This window comes from Erythrolamprus reginae, chromosome 5 (assembly GCF_031021105.1).
Source record: "Erythrolamprus reginae isolate rEryReg1 chromosome 5, rEryReg1.hap1, whole genome shotgun sequence".
Lineage (NCBI taxonomy): Eukaryota > Metazoa > Chordata > Lepidosauria > Squamata > Dipsadidae > Erythrolamprus > Erythrolamprus reginae.
The window spans coordinates 27,603,740-27,624,210 of record NC_091954.1 but is presented as its reverse complement, the minus strand read 5'-3'; the positions used below and the strand labels follow the sequence as shown (position 1 = coordinate 27,624,210).

The window sequence follows — 20,471 nt, the reverse complement described above, 5'->3', positions numbered from 1 at the left end:
TAGAAATAAATCATCAGCAATTTCTGATTGAAAATGAACACAGTTTGAGAATTATGTTTTTGCTTAGACTTTGCCCAGATGCAGAAATTATATGGAAGTATATTCTGATACCATTTCTTTTCTTGAACTTTCAATTATCCTTATTCTGCAATTTTTGGAAGAGGTATTGTTATAAAGTAATAGTATTCAGAAGCAGTAAGCTTAACTCTTACTAACATTACTGTGAACTATAATATTCCTTTTTCTCACCAATTCTTCTGACATTTAGGTGTATGCTTATATCAAGGGACAGGGAGGCATATTCATAGAATGTGTGCATGAAAGAAGAGATTGCTGAACTGGCGAAGACTTTAAACTCCTGTCCTCTTGCTTTTCCTGTCCTCTTGCTTGAATTGTCTGTTTTTATTCCAATCAAGGGGGCACAATGGCTCAGTGGTTAAAGAAACTGAGTTTATCAGCCCAGGTGCAAGAACTGAGCACTATGCCATAGAGTGCACTCCCATTATTTCTGCCACAATTGTGCCTACCTTGCAGTTTGAAAGCATAAAAATGTGAATAGATAAATAGGTACCACTTTGGTGGGAAGTTAACAGCATTCCTTGTGCCTCAGTGTATAGTTATGCTGGCCACTTGACCACAGGAGCCTCTTCGGACAATACGGTCCCCCTCAGCTAAGAAACAGAGAAGATCACACACCCCTAGAGTTAGAAATGACTGGGGAAGGGAAACGTTTACGATAGTCCAATCAAGCTATCAGATTCCAATCTGATAGTCCAATCAAGCTATCAGATTCAAGTAGGAGAAAAATCACTTTGATGGGTGATTAACATAGAAAAGTTAAGCTAACTCTGCACAGCTTGTCTCATTCTGCAGGTTGTCTTCTCCCAATGCAACTGTCTTAAAGAGGAGTGGCACTTAAGTTTTCAAAAAAGATGGGGGCATTAGAAGATGTCACCTGGGAGGGGGAGCTGTAAGTTTCACTATGGCTGCAGTAGACTTTGAAATGTCATTGATCATCTTCATTTTAAACGTTCATTATTTATCTAACAAATGGCCTACAGCAAAAATTCACCTCTAATAATCCTCTACATAGGAGGAATGCTAATTGAAAAGCTTTACAGATGGTAATATTAAAAATTAAATGTGCACCTCCAGATTGTTCTTTATTTTTCCCTTAGGTATGATTAAATGGTTTCTCTCATCTGCTGTCTCTTTCCTAGCTTGAACTTAGCACGGTTTTAAGTACTTATTCTTCTCAAACAGATCTACTGTATAGCTCAATAAAGCAAAAAATCCAAATTAAATAGAAAAGGCCCTATCTGGAGGAGGTTCATATCCCATCAAAATCAGTAGTCTGTAAATGCATAATGAGACGCCTAAACTAGCAATCCTGTACATACTAAATAGGAACCAGGTTGCATGTATGATTCTGCTGATTGTAGTAGACAATTGTTGGTTTTGGACTGATTGTTTGACAGTATTACTTGGTCTGTTTTGTAGATGTTTGGGTGGTTCAGGGTGGGGAATTTGTGGTTGGTGGGGCATTTTTTTCTGATTGTTATGTGTGGTGCATCTTGTCTCTGGGCATCACGTGACTTTCATTGTCAACAACAATTCATTGTATTGACAATGGCAATAAAGTATTTATATTTATAGCAGTTGGAATCAGTTTTGAGACTTCAGCTTCATAAACTCTCAAGAGACATCGATTTGCCTTTTCTCTCCAATATGGCTCAAGATGTATTTATAGTGTACATGGATCCTACACTCTCCTGCAAACTCACAAGTCTAATTTAATGGACTAAGAAAGACTAGGGGTGATGTGATAGCAATGTTCCAATATCTAAACTACAGGGGCTCCAAAGCACCTGAGGGGCAGTATAAGAAGCAGTCAACAAGAGAACCAATCTAGAAATAAGGAGAAATTTCCTGAACAGTTAGAACAGTTAGTGGAATAGCTTTCCTTCAGTAGTTTTGGGTGCTCCATCACTGAAGAGTTTTAAGAAGAGACTGGACAACCATTTCAGTGGTGAGTTGCTCCCATTTCACCCTGGTTCTAAAAGCTGGTCGCACCAGCAGTGGGAGTCTCCCCCCAGAATGCTTCTGCACATGTGCAGAAGCTTCATATGCACCCATGAACATGCATGCAAACCAGTAGTAAAGGGTTTTGGAACCCACTACTGAACCATTTGTTTGAAATGGTACAGGGTCTCCTTCTTGAGAAGGGGCTGGAGTAGGAGACCTCTAAGCGCCTTCCAACTCTGTTGGAAGCAGCAGTCAAAATTGAAACGTTAGGTCCTTCAACATACTTAAATAGAAATGATTATCATCATCATTGTTCAATTGCAAATTAAATGTGTGTCCGAGAACTTTCAGGTATACAGTATATACTGAATTGGTCACAGTTGTGCACCCTATCAATCCTTTTCCAGATAGGAGGCAAGACCTCATGTTACAGAAGTTCACTAGTTTTTTGTAGGGATTTCTGGATAGCAGAAACAAGGAGATGGGAATGAGATATAAATTATGGAGAGAAGATCCAAGACACAAATACAAACTCTGTTTTTCTTGTAGTGAATTTTTTCCCCATTTTTCCTTCCTTCCTTTTCAGAAGGAAGGATGAAGGGGAGATGAAGGAAAGAATTTCTTTCAAGGCACCAAAGATTAAGATATAGCGAATTTCAGATGAAATGTGTTCTCTTTAGCAATTAGAATTCAATGTACTTTAATGCCTTTATTCAAGTTCATAGTACTCTTATGCTAGATATATTTATGATCTATGCATTTATTGTTGCCATAACAACCAATTCCCTTCTTTCTCATTATTTCCAGTGGATTTACCCACAAGGTTCCTACATATTATTTTTAACCTTTTTTTGAAACATATATTTACATTCACAAATGTAATACAAGTAATTGAATTAATGTTTTATTTTCTTTTTAAATTTGTAATACAGACGTGGATATGCACAGCAAGAGGTAAGATGTACATTCCCTACAATTATTTTAGTAGAAAGTTATAATTTATAGCTGTTTCCTTCAGCATAGCCTGAAGAATTTAATCCACTGAATTAAATGTTATCAATGAGAATTATGGATGTGTATAAGTCTTCCTGAGCTTTTTGATGTAACACCTCTAGTTCCTTTTTCTTTTCTATTTGCTGCATACATTCCAAACGTTTAAAGTGATTAAAAGACATTATTTACTATAATAAATGAATAATTAATTAATTGACTTAAATGTTTTCAGAAAGGTTGCACCAGAAAAATAATATATTTTTGCTATCCACAAATAAATATATTATTTCTAAAAATGTATCTGGATTCCTAATACCCTCTCCCTATTCTTATATTGTGAGTTGTATAATTTGTTGGATAGCCTTGACAGCCAAGCTATATTATTTCATAATTGCAATTTTGTACTTAGACCCATAAACAGTACTAAGACACAGTTTGCTTCACTTATTAATTGAAGCCTGCACCTGGTGCATGCATTTTGAAATTAAAAGTCCAATTAACAAGGCTGCTCTGTAAAATTGTAAGATGTATGTTTTATAAATAGGAATCAATTTCAGAATGAATACAGAACTTGACATTACGAACAGAGGGGGGGGGGAGGAGGAAGAAAATAATGCAAGATGTCTTGAAATACCAATAGAATTATCACAAAATATTTTATGTACTGAATATAAAATATAGCTGAATATTGAAAACTCTGAAAATATATGCAAATTGAGTAATGACCTTATTAATAGGAGACCTTCTATAAAGTAGTGGTTGGGTTACAGTACTGAGACAGTTTATACTGGCAAACTGTTTGCAGCTTACAGGAGTTTTGCAAATGGAATGCACAACAGAGCCCCAAAAGGAAGTCTAAGGCTGAAGAATGTCCATTTTATGAATCTCAGTCATTTTAGCCCTTTAGCCTTGAAAGAAAATCACTTTGGCCATGTAATTCTGTTGTAACCCTATAAAAGTATATTATTGTTGTATTTATATAAAAATTACTTTTTATTCGCCTTTTCCATGAAATCAAATATATAATATATATATATATATGACGGTCTTGGTATATTCGGGTTTCTTCCCGTGTAGGAAGAATCCTACACGGGAAGAATCCTACACGGGAAGAAACCCGAATATACCAAGACCGCCATACCTGTACCTGTGAAAATCTACGAATATATATATGTGTGTGTGTGTGTGTGTGTGTGTGTATGTGTGTGTGTGTGTGTGTGTGTGTGTGTGTGTGTATGTTGCCGATCAGTTTCCGGTCACAATTCAAAGTGTTGGTTATGACCTATAAAGCCCTTCATGGCACCGGACCAGAATATCTGCGAGACCGCCTTCTGCCGCACGAATCCCAGCGGCCGGTTAGGTCCCACAGAGTTCGCCTTCTTCGGGTCCCGTCGACTAAACAATGTCGTCTGGCGGAACCCAGGGGAAGAGCCTTCTCTCTGGCGGCCCCAACCCTCTGGAACCAGCCCCCCCACCCAGAGATTAGGATTGCCCCCACCCTCCTAGTCTTTCGTAAACTCCTTAAAACCCACCTCTGTCGTCAGGCATGGGAGAACTGAGATATCTCCCCTTGTCTATGCAGTTTTATGTATGGTATGTTATATGTATGATTTTTAAACAATGGGGTTTTTTGGACTTTTAATGTTAGATTTATTATTATAGACTTTTAATATTGGATTTGTCATTGTATACTGTTTTTATCACTGTTGTGAGCCGCCCCGAGTCTATGGAGAGGGGCGGCATACAAATCTAATTAATAATAATAATAATAATAATAATAATAATAATAATAATAATAATATATTCCTTTCCAGCAACAGCAATTGCTGAGACCTTCTCTTCTCAGACCTGAGGTACCGTTTTCTTCCTTATTCTAGAATTTTCCAAGCACTTGTCTTAAGTTCTAGATTCTGACAAACATTGTGGAACGTATTTTCCTTCTCAGAGAAGGAGAAGGAAACAAATTGGTGGTGGTTTGCTGCTGGTTCAGATCAATTCACATGTACCAGTGGCGGAAATTTCCACTCGTTCACCAGTTCTCCAATCACTGTGGCCAGCAAAGAACCTTCTGTGCATGCAAGCCAATGTATCAAAGCCAATATGTGCCACCAAGACATGGTGGGTAGAGTTTTTAAAAAAAAATCAAATTGTGGCCATGATTAGCCCCCCAACTGTGACATTGCAGCTTCTATTTCAATTTTTTTTGACAATCAACATTTTGAGCCCTGGGTTCCATTTATTTTAGAATCCCATATTTAGGTGCAGCCTTAAAGTCTTGAACTATAATCAGTGTGCGGTGCAGGTCAGAGATAAGGAAGATAAGCTTGACCATTAAATGTAGACACCATTATCTAGGCAAAACTGGCTGATTTTTTTTTTTTTTTGAAAATCAAAATATTTAAAATGCATCTCTGATTCACTCTAGCAGGAAAGGACACAGTATACGAGCTGTTCCCAATCTTGGCCCAGCTGAGGGGAGGGGAATGGGTGCTTGCATGCTAATCCATCACTCACACAAGATGAACTGCACATGTCCGTCTGTGCGCCAGCCAGCCATTTGCACAGCCTGGTTCCAAACAGGCCACAGCTCAGTAGTGGGCTATGGGCTGAATGTTGGGGACCCTTGCAGTATAGCACAATCATAGTTGCAAGATTCTGTGATTATAGTCAATTAAAAATATTTCCATTCTTCCTTTGGAATTGATATGCTTATCTGGTCTACTGAGAGGGGCTGACAGCAGATCAATTAGAGTTTCTCTGACAGATGACAATCCAGTCTTTTTGTTTGTTTATTTTCAAGAGCTGCAGGAAATAATTTATAACTTCATGCAGACAATACGTTCCTCTGGCTGACAGCTCATATAGCCAGGCAGTTGCCCTAAACAGACGTGAGAATATTGAAATGGACTTCCTTGACAAGTGTTCCCTTTAATCAGAAGGGGGAAGCTTGTATATCATGTTTGCAAGGTGGGGGGAAAAGAAGGGAGGATATTATTGAGAGAAATAAAAGTCCTTTGTTCTCTTCAGCAAACTAATTTATGACATTTTCCTGAAGAGATTGTGAAAAGGCTTATTAATAAACACAAAAAGATTGAAATTGCAGATACTTGATATTATAAAAACCTTCAAATCCAAGAATCCCTTATTATCCAGTCTCTATATCCCCAGTTTATTGTATGCATAGTTATATTTAATATACAAATAGAGTAGATCTGGTTATCTGTGATAACAAATTTCATGTACCCATGATATTTGGTACCTTTTTTGTGTGTATTTCATGCATGCACATGGATTGTTTCACATGTGTAAAGTATCTTTTTTAGAGTACAGTGTTCCCTCGATTTTCGCGGGTTCGAACTTCGCGGAAAGTCTATACCACGGTTTTTCAAAAATATTAATTAAAAAATACTTTGCGAGTTTTTTCCCTATACCACGGTTTTTCCCATCCGATGATGTCATATGTCATCGCCAAACTTTCGTCTGCCTTTAATAAATATTTTTTTTAATAAACTTTAATAAATAAACATGGTGAGTAATAATCTTAATGGTTGCTAAGGGAATGGAAAATTGCAATTTAGGGATTTAAAGTGTTAAGGGATGGCTTGTGATACTGTTCATAGCCAAAAATAGTGTATTTACTTCCGCATCTCTACTTCGCGGAAATTCAACTTTCGCGGGCGGTCTCGGAACGCATCCCCCGCGAAAAGCGAGGGAACACTGTACTTATTATATGCAGCCTCATTATCTGCTGTTAATCCAGAAGAAACATTTTACCAGGAATGAAAGCTACTCTTACATAATTGTCAATAGGTTAGAAGGGAATAAATAATATAATAAACATATAGTTGAAATTATAACAATTCTACTATAATTATATAATGTTCCTTACAAATAGTTTGTTCCATAACTGGCACATCCTGTGAATAAGTTGAATTCTTATTGAATTTTGAACAATATTTTAAAGAAACATATTAAATAAATATATAGCAATAAAATAAAAGCAATTGGCATAAGAAAGGAACATGCTGAAGAGGAGTGTGCATAAAGCACAATAATAAAATACTTATTTTTCAGCTTTAATGTAAAAGTGCGCCATCTATGAATTAGAGCTTTTTTGGAATTTTAAATAGAATTGAACACAATCTTTAAAAGAATTTGAAGGTGCTACTGGCATAGAATAACTACAATGCCAAATGTTAATTCTGAACAGAACCACAGAACTTTAAGTGCCCCGGGATCTGAGCTTTAAATCTTGGTAAGATCACATTTGGGCTATCACATCTAGTTTTGGTTGCCACAATATATTATTGTGATTATTGTTAGCCGCCCTGAGTCCTATTGGAATGAGCAGCATATAAATATAAATAATAAATATATAATAAATGTTGTGACTCTAGAAAGAGTGCAGAGTAGAGCAACAAAGATGATTAGGCTAAAACATATGAAGAACTGTTGCAGGAACTAAGTATGTCTAGTTTAAAAGAAAGACCCAAGGGATGACATGAAAACAATGTCCCAAAAGGCTGCTGCAAAGAAGCGGGGGTAAAATACTTGAAGGCAGAACAAAAGCCATTGATGCAAATGGAAGAGAACCAACCTAGAAATAAGGAGAAATAGGAGAAATTTACTGATAGATAGAACTATTAATCATAGGAACAGTTTCCTTTAAGATGTTGTGGGTGCTCCAGCACTGAAGGATTTTAAGAAGAGATTGAACAATCACTTGTCTGACAAGGTATGGAGCAGGGGTGTCAAACTCAAGACCTGGGAGCAGGATCCTGCCCACAGGGTGCTTATATCTGGCCCATGGGGTTGCCCTGGGAACAGTGAAAGACTGGCCTGCGGTGCCTCTGCCAGCAAAAATGGAGCTCCATTTTTGCTCCATTTTCTCTTGCACAGGGTTGCAAGAGGCCGTCGCAGCCAAAGCTTTTGCCTGGTAGAGCACTCAGGCCACCACAGGTGCCCCCAATAAAAATGATGTTGAGCTTGCCAGGCCCAGCCTGGCCTCCTAAAGTCAAACACAACCCTGATGCGGCACTCGATGAAATCAAGTTTGGACTCGAAGATCTCCAAGATCTGTCCCAATTCTGTTATTCTGTTCTGTTATATGACGAAAATCATCCAGAATTGTTATTTTAATTTCATGACTAAAGTATAATCTAAGAAGACCAAGCAACTATTCTGCGACCTTTGTGACATATTCTGCTCAAGGTTGTTTATATTTAGTTACATATGGATTTGTGTATTCCTCTACATTGCAGGAACTTTCAATGGAATCAGGTATCGATCCTGGCCAAGAGTATTATGGCCAAGATTACTACAGTTATGAACATGGGTATGATTCATTTTTTATTATTTTTAGTATGACTTCATAGATTATAAATCTCTACTGTTATTATTTATTGAAAGCATATCATAGCTGGAATCTGAAGACTGTGCTCATGGGATTAAACATTAGTTAATTTAAACAACAGACCTCTGTAATAGGCTTTCTCAATCATGAGATATAATTGAAATGCCATCCCTATAATACATGGTGTATCTGAAAGACCTCAGGTTGGGAAAGATTTACCTATTATTAATATCAATTGCTTGTCAAAATCCATTATGTGATAAAGCACTTGACTCTTGATTATATTCACTTTTCAACAAGGTTCAAAAATGAACCCAGATAGATAGGTCGTTAAAGTTTATTACAATCATTGGCTAGCATCAATGAGTAGCTAGGCAACTAGATTGGAAGGTTTGAGGATAATTGTTAAGTTTTTGGATTTAATTGCATAAGAGGTCTTCAGCTGGTAAATCAAATAAGCAACAAAGGAATTCTTTATTAGATACAGTATGACATAATGCATATACATTTTATCTTAGGATAGCAATAGCACTTAGATTTACATACAACTCTGTAGCTCATTACAGCACTCTCTGGGTGGTTTACAGTATCAGCACATTGCACCAAACATCTGGGTCCTCATTTTATTGACCTCAAAAGGATGGAAGGCTGAGTCAACCTTGAGATGGTCAGGAGTTAGCCTGCAATACTAGATTCTAACCACGGCTCCACTACCGCTCCTAAGGATGGTAGTGGGACTAATTTTATCTCTACATCATAGAACCTAAAGCAAAGTATGGTCACCTGAAAAATAACTTAAAATTCTGAAGAATCGTTCCAACAGGAATATGTAGTTTTTGTGTGTTGATATATTATCTAGGACCATGATGGCAAACCTATGGTACGCATGCCCAGGTGGCAGGCGGAGCAATATCTGAAGGCACACAAGGCGTTGCTCCATGTCAGCTCCAGTGCACATGTATGTGCTGGCCAGCTGATTTTTGAACTTCTGGAGGGTGGGGGTGACAACGTTTTTGCCCTCCTCAGACTTTAGGAAAGCCTCTGGAGCTTGTGCCTGTTGGGTCATTTTTTGTTCTCTCAGGCCAAAGGCTTCAGTGAGGCTGTGCGCATATGTAGCAGGGGGTTTGTGTACACATGCATAGAGGATGACAGTGCATTATGGGTGTGGGCATGTGCATGCTCCTATCATGTGCGCGTACATCCTTTTGGCACCCAAGCAAAAAAAGGTTTACCATTGCCATCTATCCCATTGCAGTAGAAGTAATGTTCTAAATCAGACCATATTTTATTTTAATAAAATTGGAATATCTAGTTGATTTTGGTTAAATAGCTGAGTCATAAACTAGAATTTATATATTCTGTTTCTCAGGAAATGGGGTGTTAATAGCATTTCTTACTAATCAGTCCTCTTTTTGCACTTACAATTATTTTTATTACTTTTGAGGCATTTTATTTATATCTGTGAAGGTAGAATATGGACACAACTCTCAAGGGTAAGTCTAGAAGCAGTTGGGTTTTTCATTGGGCAAGGGATGGAGAAACTGAAAGTGATGGAATAAGTAAAATATTTATATATATATATATATTAGAGCAGTAATTGAATGGTATAAAAACATGGAAGGTGTCTGTACCTGGTTTTTCCACCAGGTACGAATTGCCTCAATACGGAAGTCGGCGGCGCCTGTTGTCTCCTTCTGGAATGTATGATGAATATGGAGAAGTGGTTGTGGAGAGTGACGGTGGATATTATTATAGCCCACAGGGGACCACTACAGAAGCAGAGGTAGGCTTGGATCCTATTCCAAAATTCACTTGAATTCATTATTCTGGTATGTAGATGCTCTAATATTCTTTGTGTACAATAAATTATCTGGTTTTGTATTCATAATCCTTCTGAAAGAATTCTAAAAGAAGCAAATGGCAAGAAATTCAGAGAAGAGAGGTTCAGCATTTCTTGTCTCTATATATCTCTAGAAAGAGACCATAGCAGTGGTGGGTTGCTACCGGTTCAGACCGGTTCGCGTGAGCCAGTGGCAGAAATTTGGCCCTGTTCACCAAGCCATTAGTGACAGCTGGCTTGCCACACCCCCAACTGGTTCCCTACTTGGAAGCAGCTAGCAAAGAACCCTCTGCATATGCACAATGGTTTCTGTGCATGCGCTGAGGGTCAGAACCAAGATGTGAGTTCAGGCACGACACACACACACACTTCCAAACCCATAGGGAAAGTAAGAGAAACCCACCACCATCTGTCTAAAACCAGACAGACCTGTGCCTAATTTAATATAATTTTGATTTTGCTTGGTTTCGACATTTCCATAACAGCTTGCTGACTACCCTCCCATACAAACCTCATTCCATCTTCATAAACAAAGTTCTTATTTTCTTGCTCTCCATCCAGAAAATCTTTTCTGGGACAAGATAAAGTCATGCAGCGAAGTGCACAACTGAGAAATGCAAAAGTACAACCGAAGGGACAGTCTTCTCCCAAAAACCTCTCCTTCCATTCATTTATCTTAGAATCCATATCACTACCAGTGTTTGGATTTTTGCCAATTAAAAAAATAGGGGGGGGGGGGAGATAGAAATTCACAGGGCCCAAACTACTACATTCCTGAAGTCAGAATTAAAGTGCAGAATAAATATCTGATAAGTTCAAATATATATAGGTGGATTATTTAGGGCTTAAAAGACTATAAAGTGACAGCAGGAATTTTAATCAACAAAACCTTGAAACCATCATAGGCTTAAAACCAGACATTTTTTAAATGGTTTTGACATCTCCTATTCTTGTTCAGATCTATAGTACCCTCTAGTGGTCCAAGTTAATAATAATAAAAATGTCTATAATTTTTTTTAAAGCGCAACTCAATTTTTCCAGTTAATGAATGGATATCTAATTTTCCCCCAAAAAATATGAGGTTGATATATGAGATTACAAAATTAAAAAGGAGTGATCTCTGCTATTCCCCAACATTTTATATAACATGTAAAATTTAACACAAAATGCCCCAAAGCTAGAATTTCTTTTAGGAAAATAGTTATTGCCAATATTCCTGGAATACACAGATATTCAAGATTTTTTAAAAGAAAAATGATCATGTTTATTCAGACAAATGTTAATTATCACTCAGGAGTTTTAAAAAGTGACCCACAGACATTCAAGATCCAAGTGTTTGTTTTGATTCTAGATATGTTCTGGATATTAGTTACTCCATTTTTCCACATCTTCTATATACCAAGTTTTATTCCAGAAAGTTTTCCAAAATCATGCTAAAGTAATATATACATTTCATTTATGTAATTAACAGGGAACAAGTCAAGTTGCAAGAGCTGTAGTCCAGAAACCAGGTTCTCGGTTAGGACTTAGTGGTATAGGTAAACAGAAGACTGTAAGAGAAAGTCCAATCCAGAAAAATAGGAAACTAAGAGCAGTGATGCAGCTGGGCCGAATAGCAGTCAGTGCTCACAAGCCAGTAACAACTGAAGCAGCACCATCCCCATGGAAAAAAGCCAAGATCTTTCCAATGATGCTACAAAAAGGAGGAGGTAAAGATCCAGATTATGTCAAGCTGATGACAGCACAGCAAGCAGAGAAGCTTGGCCGTAAATTTAAACATGCTAGTATTTTAAAGAAAGGTCAGGAACATGGTACTTCTGAGGAAGTAAGTGAATCCGAATCTAAGTCAGGAATCTCAGTTAGTGTCACAGCGGAAAGTGACTCTGAAGTTAGTGATTATGGAAAAAAGAAAGAAATAACATCATCTTCTAAGACAACATCGTCCTCCAAAACAACATCTTCTTCTATGACAACATCATCTTCTAAAACAACATCATCTTCTAAGACAGCATCATCTTCTATGACAACATCATCTACTAAGTCAACATCCTCCTCATCCTCAACATCATCAGAAAGTAGTTCTTCAGCATCCCCATCAGATAAAGATTATTTGAAAGTTACATTAGACCAAGATGAAGCTACTGAAAGCACAGTGGACTCGGATGAAGAACATTCAGATTCATCTAGCTCCACCTCAAGCAGTGACTCAGAAGATGGAACAATCAATTCCCAGAGTAAAGTTTCTGACATTGTAGAAGACGATACAGAATCAAACATCTCATCGTTGATGCAAAGTTCCATGAGAAGTGAAGTTACTCCAAGGAAGAACAAAAAGTCTGGGTCCAGTTTCAAAAAACATTCTACAGCTGGAAGTGACTTAGATGATGAGATAGCTGAAATATCTGAAGAGACAGAAGAATCACCTTCGAATGTAGAAGAAGAGGAGGAGGAAGAAGAAGAAGAGGAAAGAAAAGAGGAAGAAGGGGGAGAGGGAGAAGGAGAAGAGGAGGAAGAAGAGGAGGAAGAAAGGGAAGAGGGAGATGAGGAAGAAGGAGGAGAGGAAGAAGGAGGAGAGGGAGAAATAGAAGAGGAGGAAGAACAGGAGCAGGAGGGATCAAATGACCATGAAGCCATGTCCAACAGTGAGAACATTACCTCCAGCCAACAAACAGGGAGCAGTGAAGAAGAGACTGATGGAGATACTACCGAGAACGAGAAAAACACTATGAAGAAACCAACATCAGCAAGAGTTTCCAAAGAAGGCATGAAAAGTGAAAATATTAAAAAAAAGAGTCCTGAAGAGTATTTAGGCGAGTCAGACCATGACACCAAAGATGTCCCTGATGCTACAGAATCAGACATGCCTAGTGATTCAACATCCTTTTAAAGAAAAGTGAGACTATAGTTAGAAAGTTTGCGGTGAAGTGGATTTTTTTATTTTATTTGTTTGCTGTACACTCTGTATTCTTCTTTGCCAGTAAGAAAGCGTTATTATGAAAATCTCATAGAACAAACTAAATAGACAAAATATGGAAGATAGTCATATTTTTGCAGAAGTACTACATGTTCTAATCGTAAAAGGTCAAGAGGCCTAAAAAATTAAATATTAAATCTCTCAGTAGTATGACGAAGTATTCTAGAATAAGGATATTAAAAGCAGTTTCATGCAGCATAAATCACCATGTAACGCTTTCTGATTCACTGGTTTATTCAGAAATAGAGATGCTTGAAGTGATGTGAACTGCTCTGACCCTTCTTTCTCATGGCGGTTAATTCACACAAGCAGGTTTTCCCTTGACACCACAATCATTAAGAAAACCCATGTGAATTAATTATGCACTGAAACATATGTACATTACTATAATGCATGGTCTTAAAAGTGTGTGCATATCTTTAAAAAGCAATTCTATTTATAAACTTTTTTCTCACTTTAACATTGTTTACAAATAGTCTATCTCTTTATTCCTTAAACTGATAGTTTTGAAGTAGATTGATACTTTTGCTTCCTTGGCTTGTGCCAATTATAAGGATATTATAGACACTCAATGCACTTTTTAGCTGCTTGTTTATGAATTTCATATTTAGATAAAATAATTTATCTATACATGTTCATATTAGATCCTTGGTGATCAGGGTTTATTTTTCTAATCATGTCCTTACCTTCCACTTCCTTAAAGAATAAAAAATATTATTTCATTTAATACAATGAGCCATGATAGGAAGAAATAGTAAGCACTCTTCATGAGCCCTTGTTAAATGTATTTTGAATGACTTTTGAATGGAAGAAAGTGATGGTGTTTAAAATACTAACTTTATTAGCATGAGTACAACCTGTGTTGCTAACTACTATACATTTGTCAGGTTTTTTATTTTATATTGATAGTTGAATTATTTCATGATAAGGCTTTCATGTATGAACTTTGAATAATTCCTTATTATCTCTTCATTGAGAGATGTGCATCAAATTATGGTTATGCCTATCCCAGTATCACTATAGTTCTTCGGGTTTTTTACCTACTAGTTCACTTGAAGAAATTTCAGGAACTGAATTGATGCTGAGGCAGTTTGCTGGCTGGGGAATTCTGGGAGTTGGAGTCCAAATATCATCAAATTGCCAAGGTTGGGAAATACTGGTCTGAGGGAATCTTCCATAGGATAATAATGTGCAGAATTACCTACAGCTTTTTACCTTGTACAGGAGATGTCTGGAGATACTTACAAATATAGCTCCCAAAGCATGTTTAATTTGATTGAAAGAGAGTTGTAGGCACAGACATAAAAATGCTTGTAAACCTATTGAATGCCCAAGTATCCATAAATATGACCTCAAACATGTTTGTTCTCAACACAAGTCCTAAATGTAGTCTCACTAAAACAATTGAGTCAAAAACATACTGAAATATTGCAGAATTATTGAAAATTCAAACAGGTTTGCAAACGTTTAAGTACTGCTTTGTATGTATAGATTCATATCATTCTTCTAGCAATGATATTTCTTCCCAGGCTAGAATATCGTGGCCCATACAGATTCAAGACTAATTTTAAGTGTGTTAATTTAAGATGAGTTTTAGTATGTTACTTAAATGTCATGATTGAGTGAGTATCTTTTACTCTCCACCTTCCAAATATCACAACAGATTTTCACTGTATCCTACTTTCCGCATGACTGATAAATAAACATCCTGCATGCAATGAGAAGATGGGTAAAGGGATGGTTGTTTCATAAGCATTTTCTCAATGTTTCACAAGTTATTGTTTTAAATGCGCTTCCATTTCAAAGAGCATGGCACGAGAAACTACTGTAAACCTATGCATTAATCAGGAGGACTATTATAAATCCTATTTCTATGCTTTTAAATAGAGACAGAAAAGCAGCCATATTCTGCATTAAAAATAAACTAAGAGATACTTACATATTTTCCTCTCTTTTTGTTATCCTCCAGTGGGCCAAAAAGAAAAGAATCAAGTTGGTTCTCGATCCTGAATATGAGAGCAGCTCTACTGGAGAGGACAGTGCTCCAGAAAGCCAGAGGAATCGTCTCAGCAACCCCAATATCCCAGCCAACAGCAACAGCAATATCTACATAGCCCAAAATGGGTCAGTGATCAGAACCCGTCGAAGTTGCCTTTCAAACAATTTGAAGGTCACCTCTCCTGCCAGACTGGGAAAACAATTCAAGAAGCTCGATAAGTTAGGAGTAACACACGAGGAAAACATCCCACTGAACACATTTCCCACGGGGGCAACATCTAACGATAAACTGAACCCCAGACCTTGTAGTGTTTCCTTTGCTGCCTCTGCTTTAGACACTGACAACATAGCAACCAAAGCAGCAGGGAGCAGATTGAAAAGCACAGACCAGCAAGAGTCCATTGTTGACAACGAAGGTATCAAAGGGACTTTGGACTTGCTGAGTGATCATGCACAGTCAGAAGATGAGGAACTCTGGATGGGCCCTTGGAACAACCTTCACATACCAATGACAAAACTGTGACCTCTCTTTTTCGTTTTAATTTTTATCCCCCATTTATAATAATTATAATGATAACAATAAAACCACTTTTTATCATCACCAAGGAGAACCGTACAAACTTTGTATTGTGTACACAAGTTGTATACTTCAAACAAAATGCTTTAAAGCAAAAGGAAAACAAAAGACAAAAAAATCCAGAAAATTTGCACTCACATTTGTACTAATTAATTATTTTTTCCACAAGCTTTTTTGGGGGGGGCTCCAAATGCACTGAACAAATTCTCATTAAAATGGACTCATTTGTTGGCTTCAAAGTGATTGCCTAATAATAACAACCATAAAATTATTACTGGAATGTTCGAACAGTGATTGTTCAGTGTTTTAACCAAAAAGGCAACCATTACATATTTGAATGATTTGCTTGTAAGACCTAGAAGAAGTTTGATTTCACAACCCATGCATCAAGTAGCTCTAATAATAGTCACATATTGTCTATATTCTAAGTTGATTCCAGATAGTTCCATGATTCTTTCCTTGACTATATCTTGTACCAGCTAGACTCACATTGAATGATTCTTTATAACAAATTACAACTGCCTTTGAAATTCATTATATTCCTTTCAATGTGCCTTATACCTAATCAGAATGTATTCAAGAATGTGGCCATTTCAGCTAATGCTATACCTTTTTCTGAGCCATTTATTCTACAAGCAATATTCCAGATCCTCCAGGTGATTTTGTCCAAATTCAAGTTGAATCAAGTTTTGTCGCATGTGACAGTTTAGAACATTTTTTAAAAATACTCTGCAAAGGGAAATCAGATGGAATCAGTAGTTTCATTCAGCTGAGGGTGGAAAACACTTTGATTTTTTTTCTCTATCCATTGTTAGAGTTAATACTTTGCACAAAAAGTTTTCATTGTTGCTATCGGTATCATTTAGGGCCACTTTCTAGGGGAAAAAATCAATATGATGAGAATGAAGCTTGGGTGGATTCTTGTAAAGTTAAGCCTGTACTGATGCAACTGTGAGAATTTGCTTCATCATGCTTTGAACACATAGCCTATCAGCCAGTAAGTCCATTTTAGATTTAAAGGATGTCTAAAATTAGCAGGACCCGATGATAGCAAGCTAAGAAGCCATAACAAAATTTGAAAAGCCATGAATACCTATGAAACTCCATGCTATTGAAGAGACCATCTTGACTTGTAAGCCAAACCATTGTATGCTGATATCCATGCATTAAAAAGATCTGCACTATTTGACCCACTGTACATTCTCAACAGGGTTTTCCTGTGTCATGATCTGTCAGAAGTTTCCACTTCCAGCAGTACAACTTCCTTATTCTATAGGAATACCATCATTGTTCCTAAGGGTCTAGCCTTGCAAATATATATAACATATTTTGCTGATAATAAAAAAGGAAGAGAGACTACTATAGATCCATTTCGGGGCTATTTGCCTTCATCAGGTAGTCACACCCTTACTGGGATTTGAACCTGGGGATGTATATATAGATGTCACATATTTTTGCTGAATTTGAAAATTAAGGGAGACAAGGATAGATCTATTTCAGCCTTATTTTGGCCTCATCAGTTAGCCATACCCTCACTGGGACTTGAACTTGCAACCTTTGTCTTGTAAGGCAGAGAATTAACCTCTAGGTTACCAGGGAAGGGTTACATGTTTTTTGTATCGAATCACCCTGGTATATATAAAGACCCCGTAATTCTTTGCATTGGATGGAGTCAGGGCAATTGAATGGAGCTGACTGTTCAGTGGCTGGATGCCCTTCCTGTTGTCAATGTAGGCTTTTATTAAGCAGATATATTCTCAGTGTGCCCAGTATCTGTCTCTACCTAGGCTCAAGCTCACAGCCTCCTGATTGTGAGATGAGACCTCCATCTCTAAGCCACCATATCACTCCTACATCAGACCAATAAGAACATCATAAAATAATTTCTGTTAGAGAATATCTGTGATACAAAGGAAACTACCAGATTGAAAGGTGCAATATGGTGACAAAGAGACACATTCTATTGGAGAAAGCCCCGGTAAGCCATGGCACACCTCCATGACAACAGTCTCAATTGATTTACAAACTCAGCATCCCTGTGCCACAGAGATGTACCTACACATTAGCTGCTCCTGTGTCATAAGCCTCAAGGATTCAACCACCACCCAACACTACACTACTCAGTGTCTAACCTTGCAAAGGAGCACATGGAAATACTGCAGAGTAAATTCAGCCTATCAGATTGATTCCTCTAACTGCACTTATGATTATTTAACTGCATGAGTCTCAATACATTTGCACCCTAATCTGCTGCTCAATCCATTTAGTGTACACATTTAAAACCACACATTTATAAAGGGCTGTTTAATAAACAAAGGGAGCAATTCAGTCCCCTCCGCGTTATAAATTATGAATATTTTTCTTGGATCGGATACTCCACGGAGGTAAATCAGCGTAACTTTACTGAAGCCGATGGAGCTTTGTAAATTTACAGCGGCTGAGAAGATTCATAATAGAATTCTGAAGCTATAAAGCTGCTCTAAGTAAAAGCAAGAAGCAGGCCCTTAATATCAGCAATATGCTCATCATATAACACAATAACCTCGATGTAGATCCATTGAACAGGAGATTAAAGATGATGCTTAATCATTCATAGCAGGGATTTTGTGACAGTTAATCTTTTTTATTTTTATCATCTTCACTGGTAAAGCTCTCCCCACCCGCGCTATCATAAGTTTGTTTGTTTTAATGGCATTGTCTGGAGCTTGTACAATTAATCTTTAAAATACACACACACACACACACACACACATAATGACAAAGGGCACCCAGAATTAAAATAAGAATAATTCAGATACATGAATTGTATCCCAAAAAAGGCACAAATGATAACCAAATCTATATAATTCAGCTACGATTGAATTTTAAAAATGCAAAATAAAGGTCTTGGGGAAAGAAAGAGCTATTAAACTGTAATCTGAAGCTGAAGCTCTTTAAGATGAAAATCTCTGAAACAACTAATGAGATTAATTTGTTTTAAAGAGGCCAGGAATAACAAAGTTGTATCAGTAGGCCTTTACTTACAACAGTGCATTAAGTGACTATTCATTTAAAATGAAATTTGAATCAAATACAATAATGTAATACTATAAATAAATAAAATATGACAAAAATTATATTTTGGTGTCACCTCAACAAACTACCTGTTCTGATCTCGCTCCCCAAGCAGGACAAACGTCAAGATTGAACTCAAAGATTCCTTTATTAGTGCCAGTAGCCCCAGTAGCCAGTAGTGCCATATCAGGATGGCAAGTCTGTCCAGCAGGAAGATGAGTAGTTTTCTGCCACATCTATTCATCTCTGCCCCCTGCCTTCTCCAAGAGGGGTGGAGCTAGACTCCAAATGATTGGGTTATGACCACCCTTGTGAGGTAATTAGGACTGAATCAAAACTATAAAAGGAGAAGACCTTCCATGTTTACCCCTCTTTGATTCAGTCCATGACTACAGGATGAGTGCTTTTATCCCCAGAGCTAGGCTGGGGCTTTGCTAGCAGCAGTGGCTCTTCCATCCCAAGGATCCACCCACAGATTTTCACAACTCTCAACTGCCTTCTGAACATCCACGTGTCAGGCTGTTCCTCCTCTTCCTCATCAGTCACCTCCAGATCTGGGGACTCTTGACTCTCCATCTGAGTACTGATAGATGGTTCAGGCTGTATAGCTGGCTGGCTCTATCTATCTATCTATCTATCTATCTATCTATCTATCTATCTATCTATCTATCTATCTATCTATCTATCTCTATATCTATATATTTCCATTTATTTTCCATTTATCTATTTACATTTTCCTCCATGCTGGAAGGGCCGGCAGATGACAGGCCACAACACTATTCCCACATATGCTGATCTCACCTGAACCATTTTGCTCAAGTACTGTGCTGTGTTATTTTCAGATTCTGACTGCACATAAGGTACCAAATTTTGTTGGAGTACAAAACACACCTAGATTTTAGAGGTGGAAAACAAAGGGAAAACGTATTCTAAACCAAATGGTGTAGTAATATATTATTTAACAGCCCAGGGTGGTTACAAATGGGGAGGGTAAAGGGTCTGGGAAGCTTGCAAAGAACTCCTGGGTGCTGGGGAATGGCAAAAATGCCCCCATTTTTGTCTGGCCACATATCTCCTGTTTTTTCACAAAAAATGGGGGCATTTTTGCCTTCCTCCAGCACCCAGGAGTTCTCTGCAAACTTCCCAGACCTTTTACCTTCCCCATTTTTGTGAAAGACAGGCCCATTTTTGTTTAACAATTTTTTTCACAAAAATGGGATATGGGGGCGGGGCTTTGAGACAGCAAAAAATGGCTGCATTCGGTGCACTGACATTTCCAGTCTCTTTTGGGGGGGGGGGGGGGGTTGTGTCTTATACTCTGAAAAATATGGTAAATTGTTTTGATATGGGGATCCCAATGGTTCATTCATTTAATATATAGACCAAGGTACCTGTATCTCACCCACTTATACAGCAATAATACTACTGAAAGTTACAATGACTGATGGTGTCTTATGACCGTTTTTTACACACCCATTACAATACAGGTTATGTGATCAAAATTCAGATTCTTGGTAACTGACTCGTATTTATGATGGTTGCAATGTCTCGTGGTCATGTGATTCCCTTTTACAACCTTCTGACAGGCAAAGTCAATGAAAATCAGATTCACTTAACAGCCGTGTTTCTAACTTAACAACAGCGATTTAACAACTGT

General features: G+C 37.5%; 1 protein-coding gene across 4 annotated transcripts in view; it reads left to right on the top strand.

Annotated features, from left to right (window-relative positions):
- The window catches only part of PCDH15 (protocadherin related 15), a 1,574,801-nt gene extending 1,559,017 nt beyond the window's left edge, over positions 1 to 15,784 (top strand). For 3 of the 4 annotated variants that reach the window (XM_070752283.1, XM_070752284.1, XM_070752282.1), the window contains 5 exons: positions 2,958 to 2,979; positions 4,833 to 4,871; positions 8,280 to 8,353; positions 10,019 to 10,154; positions 15,155 to 15,784. In XM_070752283.1, the coding sequence (XP_070608384.1) occupies positions 2,958 to 2,979; positions 4,833 to 4,871; positions 8,280 to 8,353; positions 10,019 to 10,154; positions 15,155 to 15,706 (823 nt within the window). In that variant the 3' untranslated portion in view covers positions 15,707 to 15,784. The remainder of the gene's footprint in view (positions 1 to 2,957; positions 2,980 to 4,832; positions 4,872 to 8,279; positions 8,354 to 10,018; positions 10,155 to 15,154) is intronic. The other variant, XM_070752286.1, reaches the window with a different exon arrangement.
- Positions 15,785 to 20,471: the final 4,687 nt, after the last annotated feature.